The 14,978-nt window shown below is 44.4% G+C and overlaps 3 protein-coding genes across 4 annotated transcripts in view; 2 read left to right on the forward strand and 1 right to left on the reverse strand.

The window, feature by feature from the left end:
* Positions 1-1,449: 1,449 nt before the first annotated feature.
* Positions 1,450-2,376, forward strand: LOC105895769 (succinate receptor 1-like). Its single transcript, XM_012822453.2, has one exon. It carries the CDS (start codon positions 1,450-1,452, stop codon positions 2,374-2,376), a length of 927 nt encoding a protein of 308 aa, XP_012677907.2.
* Positions 2,377-3,807: 1,431 nt separating this feature from the next.
* Positions 3,808-9,896, forward strand: LOC105895770 (cysteinyl leukotriene receptor 1-like). 2 transcript variants are annotated; one of them, XM_012822454.2, is made up of 2 exons: positions 3,808-3,990; positions 7,641-9,896. In XM_012822454.2, the coding sequence occupies exon 2, from the start codon at positions 7,648-7,650 to the stop codon at positions 8,857-8,859; it is 1,212 nt and encodes a 403-aa protein (XP_012677908.2). In that variant the 5' UTR covers positions 3,808-3,990; positions 7,641-7,647; the 3' UTR covers positions 8,860-9,896. The 2 variants fall into 2 exon arrangements, with proteins under 2 accessions (XP_012677908.2, XP_031429675.1); XM_031573815.1 differs by lacking the exon at positions 3,808-3,990 and adding an exon at positions 5,686-5,877.
* A 2,446-nt stretch (positions 9,897-12,342) lies between these two features.
* Positions 12,343-14,978, reverse strand: part of aadac (arylacetamide deacetylase) — a 16,128-nt gene continuing 13,492 nt past the window's right edge. The window contains exon 5 of the mRNA XM_012822456.3: positions 12,343-14,431. Coding sequence (XP_012677910.1) covers positions 13,811-14,431 — 621 coding nt within the window. The 3' untranslated portion in view covers positions 12,343-13,810. The remainder of the gene's footprint in view (positions 14,432-14,978) is intronic.

The following is a 14,978-nucleotide window of genomic DNA, read 5'->3' on the forward strand; positions in this document are numbered from 1 at the left end:
CAATGGCATGGCACACGCGGAGTTCAATAGATGGTTCATGAATTAACCTATTCCTATTATTGTAGGAATAAACTGTTCATTCATGAACCATCTATTGAACTCCTCGTGTGCCATGCCATTACTGTGCCACTATCTAATATACTGCTTGGTTATATTGGAGGTCATTTCATAATTTCATGGAGTCAGATTAGTCGTATTTTCCGCAATATTTACCACTCTAACGCATTCTTCTGTCCCATGAAGTTCAGACACGCGTAAGCCTTTCAGTCTGGTTTTTTTCCGTCAACACTTTTGGCTGTAATGCAAAGGAAAAATGCAATACAAGTGCAATATCCTGTCTTGCATACTATATCTGTGAATAAATCTGTGAGGGATCAAATGTCGTCAGGGTGAACCTTGTTCATGCGTGCTAGGAGTCACGTACCCTTTTGTGAGTAGGCTACCCATACTGCACACGATAGGCACTACGTGTTACTTTATTAGGTAAGAGGCGTAAACAAATTCACCGTTGATTTCCCAAATGGATCAGACCAGTGTGTGTATAGGGAAATGCATGACTGTAGACATTTTAGATTGCTTGCGTATGTAAATCATTCTCATTGTAGTGACAGCTCACGAGCCAGCAGTGCTGTACTCTACCAAAACATTGCCAACACCCCCTTTCAAACCACCTGCATCCTTTTCACTCATGAGTGTGTTTGCAGAAAACATAACCTCCCTGTTCAGCACCAACAACAAGCACGATGGTAAGGTCAGCTTCTCTGAGACTAAAGAAATGATCGAAAAACTATGTCAATCACATTTAAAGTCTTTCAGTCACTGTAACCTAGCTTGACTTTTTGGATGGTAAAATAGATTATAGATTATAGTTAGATGGATGGATAGTTATGATGGATTTTTCAGTTAATATTATGGGGATTTGTCAGACAGACTGGCTATTTTATGCTGGGCGTATTTTATGCTGTTACAATGGACTATGCATATAACCAAGCTCTCAAGTCAAGACAATGACGTCTATCTGGTATTCTAAGAAATGGTTTTCTATAAAAGCATAGCGTAAGCTTCTGGTTGTCAAAGCAGGTTTTTCTGGACATTTGAATGTGCACTGTTCTGACTATATATATTTGCATACAAAGATCTAAATCACATATTCGGGTATATTTAAGCTGGGTATTAAACATGTTCGTGTAATACAACAAAGATGACCTGGAGCAGTACTCATATTGTACATATTTAGATGTCTGTGATTTACCTTGGGAGAAACTGTAAAAAAAAAAATATTATTGCCCTACAATTTTACTACAATGTAGATCATTACATGCAAACTACTATGTCAAGATTAAGTTGAGAAGTCAAGTCAAATCATCTTTATTTAGGAATTTACAAATACACGTTTAAATGTACAGTTATACGTTTTTTTTTCTGTGACAGGCAAATAATTGTACCGACATGGACAAAGTTCTCATGAAGTACTATCTCTGCCCTGCATACGCCCTGGAGTTCACCCTGGGTTTCCTCGGCAACCTGGTGGTTGTCCTGGGTTACCCGCTGTGTCTGAAGGAATGGCGGAGCACTAATGTCTACTTGTACAACCTGGCCGTGTCTGACATCATCTGCGTGTCTGCTCTGCCACGCCTCTCCTACCTGTACGCCAACAGCATGGAGGAGACTTCGCCGGTCAACTGTGTTCTCAACCGCTACATCCTCTTCGTCAACATGTACTCCAGCGTCCTCTTCATGGCGCTGGTCAGCCTGGACCGCTACCTGCTGCTCTGCCACCCGTCTCGCAACCACGTCTTCCTGACTCCGCGGGTGGCCGTCCTCGCCTCCATCCTCACCTGGGTCTTTGTCAACATCGAGATGACCCCGCTGATATACTATGCCATCAAGGACAACGCCCGCACTAATGGCACCAAGTGCCATGACTTCGCCAGCCTCTCGCAGACCTGGGGCTTCCTGGGCTACAGCCTGGGGCTGACGCTCGTGGGGTACATCCTGCCCCTGGTGGTGCTTTTCTGGTGCACACACAAGATGGCTCTGCTGCTGCAGACTCAGGGGGAGATCTTCAAGCACCGGGCGATGTCGTTCAAGAGGCCCCTGCGAATAGTGCAGGCAGCGGCGTATATGTTCCTGCTGCTCTTCCTGCCTTACCACATCCTGAGGAACATACGCATCCTCACACAACTGCTGGAAAATAAAACTTGCGCCACCGACCAAATTGAAGCGGTGTACATCGTGACGAGGCCAATGGCTTACGCTCACAGCGTCATTAACCCTGTCTTCTACTTCATGATGACTGACTGTTTCCGTGAGCTGCTGCTGGCCAGGTTTCACCAGCTGAGAAGCAGAGTCACTGGCATCTGCACCAAAATATGATGAAAGGATAAGACACACCATTGTGTCATATAATACAAAGCTACAAAGCTATTTCCAGTGCTCAGCTAAAACTTCTGAAACATTATACAGTCCTCAGAATATATAGCCTTAGCTATCGTTTTAGTGCCTTTTTAGCTCTACTTTTGTGCTTGTTGACACACAAACAATGCAATTGTTTTGTGATATGGCTTAACAAAGTATTGTTTTGTAACAATGTATTGTTTCCATATGCATATACTGTATATTCCCAAGAAAGAGTTATGATCTTATTCCTCCACCACAATATGGTAAATTGACTATTGTTTGGTCTATTGGATTTTCTGCCTCTGCTGCTAAAATGAGCATAACCCAAATACAAATGCACCAAATTTCACAGGTTACTGGAATTGTGTGGCGCTTTAAAACTGTTAAACATGTAAGTTCTAAATGTTAGTGCTAAGTTGCAAAAAACAAGTGCTATGCATCTCTGTCAATTCATGGTCAGCAGATACAGAAGTCTGCACTGCAGTGAGAAAACATCATTTACAATTTGACCTCTCCGACCTCCTCCACCAACATGCCCCATCCCGAGGCCTCAGGTCTGCTGACGCCAATCTCCTGCAAATACCGAGGACCAAGTGCCGAACCTGGGGTGATAGGACGTTTTTCGGTGGCCGCCCCCTCCCTGTGGAACTCATTACCACACCATATAAAGAATGCCCCCACACTGTCATAATTTAAAAAGGCCCTCAAAACCCACCTCTTGAGCCATGCCTTCCCCAAAAACCCCCATCCCACCCACCCCACCCACCCACACACACACACACACATACACCCTGTTTTTTTATCCTTTTCTTTTTTTTACCTTTTTATGTGTTTATTTTAAGCGTCTTTGAGAACTTTGAAAAGCACTATATAAATGTGATGTATTATCATTATTATTATTATTATTATTATTATTATTATTGTCCACAGATCCCCCAGAAGACAACACAAGTTGGACTTTTTATATGTTATAAAAAGGATTGATGTTCTTGTATATGTACATGTGTTGAATACAGTATTTTTTACATGTACTCCTAATTTAGCAACACGACAGTAAGCATGTTGATCAACAACATCATCTCTCAGCATTTATTTCGTAAAATGAAATTCTGTGAATAAACGAATCGCAAAGCCTCTGTTCATTTGAGGGGAGATATGTGATAGTAACGAAACCTGTTCCACAAAGAGGACAGAGTCATAGTCTGCCACTTCTCCAAAACTGTCTACTGATTGTTTCAAAGGGGAAGCCTGTGCAAGATGACTGGGCTGAGATAAGGCCTCAAAGCGAGAGACAGAGAGAGAGAGAGAGAGAGAGAGTGTGTGTGAGAGAGAGAGAGAGAGGGAGAGATAGAACCTTCACAACATGGTGGTTGCCGTGAGCAGCATTTATCATTCCATCTCTCCGCTCTGTCATGCACTCCACACTGCGCATGGTTATCATTTCCACAGAAGCTTAATGTTGGTTTTACAAATTTGCAAAGAGGACATTTGCTGCTTGCCATTGGCCGTGTGAGAAAGCAGACGGTCTCCACAGCATTGCCATTGCATTAAACACAGTCTCGTTTGCAGTACTGATTTGAATAATTACAGGTATGACATTTCATTATTCACTTGTTTACATTGATTGCTGTTTAATGGTGCCAGTTGTGTACTTTACATAGGTGCCATGGAACTTGGTCTTACATAATGCTAAGGGATTGGGTGGATCCTACAGCTTCTTATAACTGCCCAGCGCCTGACAGTTAAGCATTAGTGTGAAACGAGAGAGAGAGGATGGGAGAAAGAGTGAGAAAGAGTGTGTGTGTGTGTGTGTGTGTGTGTGTGTGGGGGGGTGTGGGTGTGTGTTTGTGTTATAAATATCCTGTCAATGATCTGTCATATCACAACTACAGGCAGTTTTCACTTAACTAAACACAGACATGTTGTGAAATGGACCACAGATGGGGATCAATGCTGCCTCTGCCAAATCACCACTCTGTCTGACTATGCAGAAAAGGTTTTAAATAACTGGAAGATCAATTGTAGCTTTTAAAACAACACCGTGATGGGTGAGTTAGCTTTCTGAGGGTGGGGAATTACTGTTGACAATGCAGTCTTTAGGCCTGACAAAGCCTGACAAAGCAATCAATGCCCACCGAGAACAGTTGAAGATGCCAAGATGCCAAGTGAGAGAGAGAGAGAGGAAAACAGAGACAAGCAAAGAGAGATAGAGAAAAAAGAGAGAGGAGAGTCAGCTTTTTTCTCGTCCTCGTTTTCCTGTCGCCCTGCATTTGAGCACGCAGCCTCTCGTCGCAGTCAGAGTTGCTACTTGCCAAGTCACGCTTCTGGCCAGAGACTCGTGCTCTGTGTCTGCCTCACGCTGCCTCTCCGGATCCACCTGCACTCGAGCCTATGCGGCCCATGCTGACAAGATGATTGCTTTCGCAACGGGGTGGTGGGGGTAACATGTTGGATCAAATTTAGACGATATTAAAAACGCAACAACTCGTTACATGTAATTACTTCAGTCTTTCTTGGTGGGAGAGACATACTACATGTAACCCAGCCTAGAACAGAGAGTTTTTTTGTCAGTTGTGTCAATATGAAAACCTCCTTGTGATGAAGAGTGTTTTTCAGTGTAGGCCTTTGTCCTGCCACCACAGTACGGAAACCTGCCAACCTCATCAAATTAAAGTATAATTACTATAATAAGGTTGTTTAATGAATACCAGTGGATACATTCTTTAGTTATGATTATCAGGTTGGGCCTGATGTTAACCCTTAGTATGTACTGTTGAATGGTAGGATGTCATTTTGAATTGATACATTGTTTAGTTATGATTACCAGTTTGATTTTAACCCTTAGTGTGTACTGTTGAAAGGTTGGATGTCATTTTGAATGGATACATTCTTTAGTTATGATTACCAGTTTGATTTTAACCCTTAGTATGTACTGTAGAATGGTAGGATGTCATTTTGAATGTTCCCTCCTTCGGTTGCCCTCTCTTAGTTGCATTTGGAGCATTTTAAGTTTTGAGGTTTAGGTTGATTGTCAACCAAACGTCTCTGAAGATGTTGCTGTGATCCTCTCTCTCTCTCACTCTCTATCCCTCATGATCACACACGCACACACACACGCGCCCACACACGTGCCCACACACGCACACACGCACACACAGACGCACACACACATACACACAAACAGACTCACACGCACACACTCACACGCACGCACGCACACACACACACACACTCACTCGTTTTGCCTTCTGTTTATCTAAAATAAACAAACTAGCACACCTCTGAACACACCTCTGCACAGTCTGATAATGAAAACCACACTCTGCTCTTTCCTCACTCGCTCTCTTCCTCTCTCTATCCTGTCTCCTTTCACTCCTTCCAAAGACTGGATTAATCCCGAGCTTCAGTGTAAAATCCAATGCTCCCTCCGAACTGAGGAAAACAGATGTTGTCTTTTGGATTGGCGAATCAAACTGAGTGAGAACCAGACGTTTCTGTATATCATACCTATCATGTTTGTGGTCAAGACTTGCTATTTCACTGGAGCTAAGGTGGAAAAGTATGGTCATTCATGCTGCGCAATCCCAAAAATCCTAACAAAAATATGTTCTCTAGAATGGCCAATCCCCTCCCAGAGAGTCTTGCTTTCCCTTTTGTACACAGTTACAGGAACTGTTTGTATGTTAGGGAGATGAAAATGAGTTGGTGTCGAAGGAAAGACAGTCGTAGTTTTGGTTTGGTTGGCATTATACTTTAGAGACTGGTGATATGTAGACTATTTAAAGTGATTTAGTGTCTGTGGATTGTTTAAAATGGCTGTCTAGCTCAATAATTAGTATCACCCTTGAGAAAACTTTACAAGCAAGTCAAAAATAGGATAGAAGTGCAAGAAAAACTGAAGATGCGAAATGCAAAATGTCATTGCTTATACTTGCCCAGCAAATGACAGATCATCCAGCCCTAATGCTGATTATAATAATTATTTTAATTTATTAAGTTAAAGGGTTTAAAGTGTTAAAATAACTGTGTTACCAGATTCTTCCCATTCTCTATGCTTTACATGCAAAGAATGTCAATGACATTTGCTTTTAAATCCTTGGACATGGGACATGGGATCAATCAGTGCTCCCAGACATGGGAATAAAGTGCTCAGGAAATTGTGACAAAATTGTTTTTAAAAGATATAACACAGAAATATCGACGAATAGGGACGCCTCTATTGTCATCACATACATGTGCATTCTCTGTGTCTCCAGAACACAACAGATTTTTGTTAATCAATACATTTTATGTAGGTATAAGAGCAATCTGCTGGTGTACTTTTGTACATTCTGTTAAACAAAGTATGTATGCATTTGGTGTGAAGACAGATGGGCGATGAATATAGTATTCCAGGGAAACTGTGCCTGTTAAACAGAGTTGGAGCCAGCAGCCTTCATTTTCTTAATGTTGCTGTTATAGTTTTAGTGCTGCACACTTATTGCAATAGGATGATGGATATATCCTAACCACATTTTATGGTAAGATTATCAGCTGTTGCTTTTGTGCTTACAGGAATCATAGCTATTTCCACATCTCTGTCATCCATAATGAGTAACGTAGCCCCACAGAGCATATTCAGTAAGTCACTACCTACATTTCAAAGAGGGTGGTTGAACTTTTTGTGCAGTTGTGTAGACAGGAAGTTATCGGAGAGAGCTTGCTTTTTCTGCTGATGGGTGCAATGACAAGAATCAGTGGAACAGTGTGTTTTTTTTTACTCACTCAATCTTGTCCCTGGTCTTCGCAATGCTGTGGGATTGAGCAATCACACTAATGAGGTTAAGTAGATTACTCTGTATTTGAGACTCAAATTTCTCATATTCAACTATCCCTGAAGGTTGTCAAAATAGTGTTTTATATTGTGATAACTCACAATTTAAACCATATTGCCTTCATTTGTGACTTTAACTTCTATAACTCTAGACCTTTTTTGAGCAGAACGCCAACCCATACATGAAGCCAAACTCACTCACACAAGTATAACATGATGAACAACTTGTGCTCTTCCATGGGGACATTATCCTTTCCTCAAACCGTGACATAGTGACAAATCTAGCAAACCATCGCTGAACTTCCCCTCACCTCCAATGATAACAAAACCCTCAAATTCCAATGTCCTTATGGTTCCTTGTCTTGTGGAATTATGGTTGAAAGGTTCATGAGTCTCATAATATATACTGTATATATATCTCTTCCAGGCCAGCAATGGCGGAACAGTCATACAACAGCTCCTCTTCCCCCCTGCCTGAGACAGTCATGTGCAACCACTCGGTGGACTACAAATGGACCGCCTACACTGTGGTTTACAGCCTGGTGTTCATCCTGGGCCTCCTCGGCAACGCTGGGGCCCTCTACGTCTTCTGCAAGCTGTCTGTCAAGAACCGTCTGTCCACCATCATCCTCATCAACCTGGCCGTCTCCGACCTTGTCTTCGTCCTCACCTTGCCAGTACGCGTCGGCTTCTACCTGAGGGAGTTGTGGGCCGGGTCGGGCGGTTCCGGCACCAGCGCTGGTTTGCCCCCACACACCCAGCGTGATATGGATGTCCTGGACCTGGCATGCCGGGCCTCCACCTACCTGTTCTACATCAGCATGTACTGCTGTATCTACTTCCTGACAGCACTGAGTGTATGCCGCTACCTGGTCCTGTCTGGTCGCCTGTCCTACCATAACCTGGTCTACTGCCGGCGCGTGCGCCTCCTCTGCCTGGGCATCTGGGTCTTCGTGGTGGGCGGCACCGGGTCCTACATCGCTGCCTTGGGCGGCTTCAATGTAGCGGCAACCGGCTGCTTCGAGCCCAGTACCCACGAAACCTGGAGCTTCCTTTACCAAGTCAACCTGCTGGTCCTGGTGGTGGGCTTCGCCATGCCGCTGGTCCTGGTCCTCCTCTGCTACGCACTGATGATCCGCCACATCCTGCGGGCCCAGTCGGGTCGGCGTGCCCGGGACGTGGCGCTGGTCTGCCTGGTGCTGCTAGTCTTCCTCATGTGCTTCCTGCCCTACCACATCCAGCGCACGCTGCACCTAGAGTACGTGCACAGGGCGGACGTACCATGCGAGGTCAAAGCAAAGCTGCAGCAAAGCGTCGTGGTAACCATGTGCTTCGCCGCTGCCAACAGCTGCCTGGACCCTCTCATCTTCCTCTTTGTGGGCAATGGCTTCATGCGGGTGGTGCGTGAGATCCTGCAGGCCTGGGGGTTTAGGGACTGGCCCTGGAGGAAGGGGAGCTACAGCGCAAACACCGGCAACCTGTCCTGCGAGGGTGCCGCTACTCCCCCCATGCAGCCTATCCAGCTGCCACTGATGCCAGCGCAACCACTGATCCCAGCGCAACCACTGATGCCAGCGCAACCACTGATGCCAGCGCAACCACAGGGCACAGAGCTGAGTGACTCCAGTGACAGAACATCCCTGTAGACTCCCTAGAAATCAGAGCAACCCCAAAGTTCAGGCTCCATTCAGTTAGAACTGAAGGTTATTTAGCAGGAGTGGAAAGGGTCTAGAAGCTTCTACAGTGTGGCCACACAAATTTAACATTTACATTTGGTCTTTTGCCGCCTTTATCAAGGCCACTGCTAAGTGAGATACAATGCATGGGAAAAAAACTGTTCTATGATAAATATGTTTCAGTTTATTGTATAAAAAGTACCATATAGGAAAGAGAGTAGAAGATAAACATTAGAGTATGTTGCTTTTAAAGTACTTTTTGAGTATGTTGCAAATATGTTGTGGCCCAGATGACAAACAGCCAAATACCAGTCAGGGAGTGAGTAATGTTATATTGGTGTGTTTGTTTAGTTCACATGAATTAGTTTCAAAAGAGAATACCTTTATAGAGCCATGCATGGAAAAATGCTTTTTTGGCTTCTATGTTGTGGCGTAACATCAGAATCCCTGTCTAAACCACGGCACCTTAAAAGGCCTGAAATACCACACTGTTTGGATTTCCTGAAGGTTTGTCTTCAATTCTGTTTTTGTTCAAGCCTCCAAAGCCCTCTGTGGAGGAGGTGAGAGAGGTTGAGACCTGATCTGAGAGAAAAACACTTTAATTTCTGACCACCCAAGTTTAATCCTGCACTGACAGAGAAGTTGGTGTTTAGGGACAATGGTTCCATGACTAAACAATAGATGATTGTTGGAGCTGTTTTTTTGTTTTGTTTTGTTATGTGCAAAGTAACCAGTAATTCTCCATCAAACACATGCAAATGCAACCACAGACACGAATACGTGCAGATACGCACACACGCACGCACACACACACACACCCACACACACACACGCACACACACACATGCAGAGGTACTGTATGTACACACTCCAACACACACAATACACACCCTTTCAAGAGTGAACATGCTGATCCCATGTCAAGGACTTGGGGGGTGGGAGGCAGTTCTCGGTGTAGAACCACTTGTTTGTGAAATAAAGTAAGCCCTTTTGGATGTAATCCTTAATGACGTTCTTGTCTTTTGCCAACACCAACAAGAGTTATTCTTCGCACATCACAGCTCAGGGGCCGCAGAGAGGAGAAAAATATTCAAGGCCAGTCAAAGTTCGCAGTTCATACACGAAGAGCTACTCAAACTCTCTCAGCTCCATGTCAGACTTCAAATGGTTCCGATGCTGTGGAATTCCTAGAAGTTCAGGGAGGCTTCGGGTTCGGAGAAGTGAAACACTCACTTCCACCACAGCTGCTTCGGTGAAATAAGCCTGTTTTAATCCGTGTCACACCACTCTCCACATGACTTAGTCTCCGGAGCAGAGAGATTTGTATAACAATGTCATATCGTCTCGTGGGACTGTCTCGAGGGGAGAAACAGGCAGACCACATGAGCACACACTCTCGCTTTGATAAAGCCTTAGTGATGTATATTCGAACTCAAACGTGTACATCTACAGTCATATATGTAGGGGCCAGTAGTCAGTCTCAGAGTCAAAGGTAAATGTTATGAGAATAAATGTTCAGGGAACGTGTTGTGGTCAACAGGCTAATGATAACCCCACATGTATGTGAATAACGCACATACACAAATGCTTGTCTAAAACACAATAAGAAGACCAACACACACACAAACACACACACAAACACAAACACACACACACACACACACACACACATACACACACACACTCGTCATGTGTAATGTACCTCTGGCTGTCTTTAATGAGCTCTACTGTGCTGGGAGTATAAGTAGACTAAAAGGATAGAGGCCTTAAAAGGACAGAGGGACTTTGTTAGGGAAACTAGCCCACAGGAGGATGCCCAATAGGGTAAAAAGGGTACAATTTAGTCTCTGTCCCTACCTGGGACTCGTCCCAATTAAGTGTCATCACTCTGATTCTCCAGTGATCCATTACTCTCCTGCTACGTCCGAAACCTGATCAGATCACACTTCCTGTGGATTGTTAATGGACATGAGTTGCCATTGGTTTGGACGAAACAGGAGCTGCTCGGGGAGAAGGGGAATCATCTTTGTCAGCGTCTGTCTAAAGGACACCAAATAGACAACGTTTAGCAAAGGTGGCTAGATCGCGATCCGTCTTTTTTTTACACTCTCTCACGCTCTTACACACACACGCACACACACACACACACACACGCAGAGCTAATTTAACAATTTAGGTAATTACACTATATCTTGCCCAAGAATGTGAGAAACATTACACAGCAACTGCTGTGATAATATATAATCTTCCTATCCACTATACTATATACACTATAATCTTCCAAATAGTAATCTTATCATGGTGACAAAAGGAAGGTCCACACCCTGGCGTTAATCAGCCACCATCAAACAAACACACACACACACATATATGCACACTCACACACACACAGGCACACACACATATATGCACACTCACACTCACACACACACACACACACACACACGCACACACACACATAAAGAGTAAACACACTCATGCACATAGACACACACACTATGAAGCACACATGTGCACATAAATGCAACCGTACACACACATACCCACATACGGCGTGCAGGTGTGTGTGTGTGTGTGTGTGTGTGTGTGTGTGTGTGTGTGTGTGTGCGTCTGTGTGTGTGTCTGTGTGTGTGTGTGAAAGGGATACATACCTCAGCATATCTCCGGATCCGTGTCTCCTCTGGGTGACCCCGGGTCTCTTATCCCCGTCCGGAAATGCAGCGCTCCGCCGGCTCAACTGGGATTTCACCCCTCGCAGGCACCAGCACTAGGCCCCTCTACCACTCACTCAACTACTCACTCCACATCACTCAACTACTCACTCCACATCACTCAACTACTCACTCCACATCACTCTACCACTCACTCCACATCACTCTACCACTCACTCCACATCACTCTACCACTCACTCCACTTACTCCACATCACTCAACTACTCACTCCACATCACTCAACTACTCACTCCACATCACTCAACTACTCACTCCACATCACTCAACTACTCACTCCACATCACTCTACCACTCACTCCACATCACTCTACATCACTCCACATCACTCTACCACTCAACCACTCACTCCACATCACTCCCAGCACACACAGCACACACAGCGCATGGCTCCAGTGCACTGCATGTCAAAGGCAGAGATACATACACACACACACACACAAACACACTTAAGCACACTTGTGAACATAAATACAAACGCACGCATACACATGCATAAACACACACACACACACACACGCTACACATTCCAACCAGTACACTGCATAAGAAAAGTATCTAAAGTATCTAAATACAAACACACAAAATCAAGCTCACACTGACTATTTGGCCATATAAATGTAACCAACACATTGTATGGTAATTATGTCAAACATATGGAACAACAAAATTCTGCACACAGCAGGACTTTCTTCATCTGAAGTCAAAAACTCGGAAAAGCCAACCATTTGGATCACTTTATTGTTAGCAAATGAATCATTAAACCGTACCATATTTGCCTGTGAGAAACAAAGAATAAAACAATCCACTTGCATTTTTGGAGCTGGTGGAAGAGCCAAGTGTAAAGAGAAAAATGAAAACACTAAAATAAACACATCTCTAACGCCTGAAGAACAAAAAGTACAAATATGTACACTAAAGCACGTGTGCACTAAACTATCTACTGTAAAACTGCTTATAACAGGGAGGACAATGACAACATTATTTAGCAAATGAGCAAATACAGAGATGGCGAAACGCCGTTTCCAATGTGTCGTTCTAGACGAGAGGAACACAAAGAGAGGTTGACATTCCTTGGTAGTGTCCACTGATAGCACGGTTGCCGTGGTGAGGTTGTGACCTCACAGTCAGAGGACAATGTAAGGCCATCCTAAGGTGTTTCTGTGGCCTGCCATATAAACTGAACTGAGGCATTATGTGTTTTATAGTGAAGGAAAGAGAAAGGGAAATGCATAGAAAGATAGATAGATGGATGGATGGAGAGAAGAAAATAACAAAGAGGACATGGAATATGGAAGAAGCCTTGAGGGTTGTGGTAATGTGAGAGAAAGGTAAAGAGAATGTAAGTAAGAGTGAAGCAGTGAGAGATTAAGAAAGAGAAAGAGAGAGAGAAAGAGAGAAAGAGGGAAAGAAAAAGAGAGAGAGAGAAAGAGAGAGAGAGAGAGAGAGAGAGAAAGTAATATGTATGAGGTAAAGTAAGCCAAAATCACATGAGGTGTAACCCCTGCAGTTAAGTTGCTAAATCCCCGAGGAGACGCAAACAAAATAAGAAAAAAATAGTTTTCTGGTCCCAGGAATATCACCCTTGTTTAATATTTTTTTTAAATGAGAGAAATTAAGCTTAAAACGGGTAAAGCTGACTTTTCCCCTGGTGGTCAGATAAAAAAAGGCCAATCCAAGCACAAAACCAAAGCACGATGGAGACAAACAACAGTAATCATCTACTGACATGTTATTGACGACTGTAAGAGAGTCTGTAAACAAAGAATATCGAGAGAGTATCCTTTCACGGTTGTTTTTGCCCAAAGCAGCATCCCTTGAGTACACAAAGAAGTGGATATCTCTTTGTCACTGGTATCTAGAAATGTCTTAGGAGCTCTCAGTGGATGACAAGCAAAGTGCAGCACTGTGAAGTGAACTAGGCCTATTCATTTGGTTTAGAAAGGAAATAAAATTAAAATAACCTCTAAAATAATTTTCTCTGGCAGGATGTACAACAAAAGCGATATCTATATAACTGTAAGTAAAGTTGATGCCGAAGCGAAAGCCAAATCCTACTTACGTGAATGGGACAAAAGATTAGCAAGGAGTGAAAATATTATTTACTTTCTTTTGATGTTTGTGTTATATGTTTGTGTTGTTGTGTTGTTGTGTTGTTTGTGTTTGTGGTGGCATGTACAGGTATACAGGTTCAGAGGTTGTGTTGCAGCCAGCGAATGAGGTTGTCCGTCATACGGTGGGCGATGGCGAAGTCCGCCGGCCACGTGGTGAACATGAGGGCGCCGTGGAAACCGGACGGGTAGTATTCGTGCGTGACGTTGACGCCGGCCTGCCTCAGGCGCATGGCGTACATTACGCCGTCGTCGCGCAGCACGTCGTACTCGCACGTCAGCACGTAGGCGCAGGGCAGGCCCCGCAGAGCAGCGTCCGGGACCAGCAGCGGTGACGCCCGCGGATCGCCCAAGCTCCGGAGCGGGCTGTCTGCTGACGCCGGGGTCGCCGTGGAGACCACCAGAGGTGCCGTGTAGTTGTAGCCTCCGCGGAAGCGCTCCGGCAGGAAGGCGCCCCAGTCCACAAACTTGAGCAGGGAGGCGGACTCGGGCCCGTTGTGCGCGTTGGCGAGCATGGCGCGGTACAGGGACTTGTCGCTGCTGAAGTACTCGCTCCAGAAACGCACCATGAGTGTGCGTGGCAGAATGGGCATGTGCTGATTCTGGCGGTAGGACGGCGTGTTGAGGTCCAGGGCCTGCACCGCTGGGTAGAGCAGAACTTGGGCTTTAAGCACCACCTGCTGCTCTGGGTCCTGCTGGAGCTGTGGGGGAGGGGGGGGGGGTGTATTGTTATTTTAGAACGTATTAGAATCAACATCTCTAACTCGAGCTCATGTCAGAACCATCATCTTAGAACCGTGTAAGAATCATCATCAAGGCTCCTCAAAGGTGTGTGTGTGTGTGTGTGTGTGTGTGTGTGTGTGTGTGTGTGTGTGTGCATGTATCTGTGTGTGTGTGTGTGTGTGTATGTGTGTGTGTGCCAGTGTTAATTTCGTTGACGAAAACTATGACGAAAAATATTCGTTAACGACCCTTTTCCCGTGACTAAAACGAGACTAAGACGTGACGATCTTTATAAATAAAAACTCTGACTAAATCTATTTTAACTTTCGTTGACGAGACGAGACGAAAATGTTGGTGGTTGACTAAGTCACAATTGTTTTTTTTTTTCTAAACTCATTGGTTGAATGTTGCCCGGTCCTGTATCTATCCCTCCTCCACATGCAAGTGACGCCCTAACAAACGTTATGATGGCTGAAGTTCAGGCACTCGGTACTGGAAGAAAAATAAGAATAGATATCTGGACAG

This window comes from Clupea harengus, chromosome 9, assembly GCF_900700415.2.
Source record: "Clupea harengus chromosome 9, Ch_v2.0.2, whole genome shotgun sequence".
NCBI classification, from domain to species: domain Eukaryota; kingdom Metazoa; phylum Chordata; class Actinopteri; order Clupeiformes; family Clupeidae; genus Clupea; species Clupea harengus.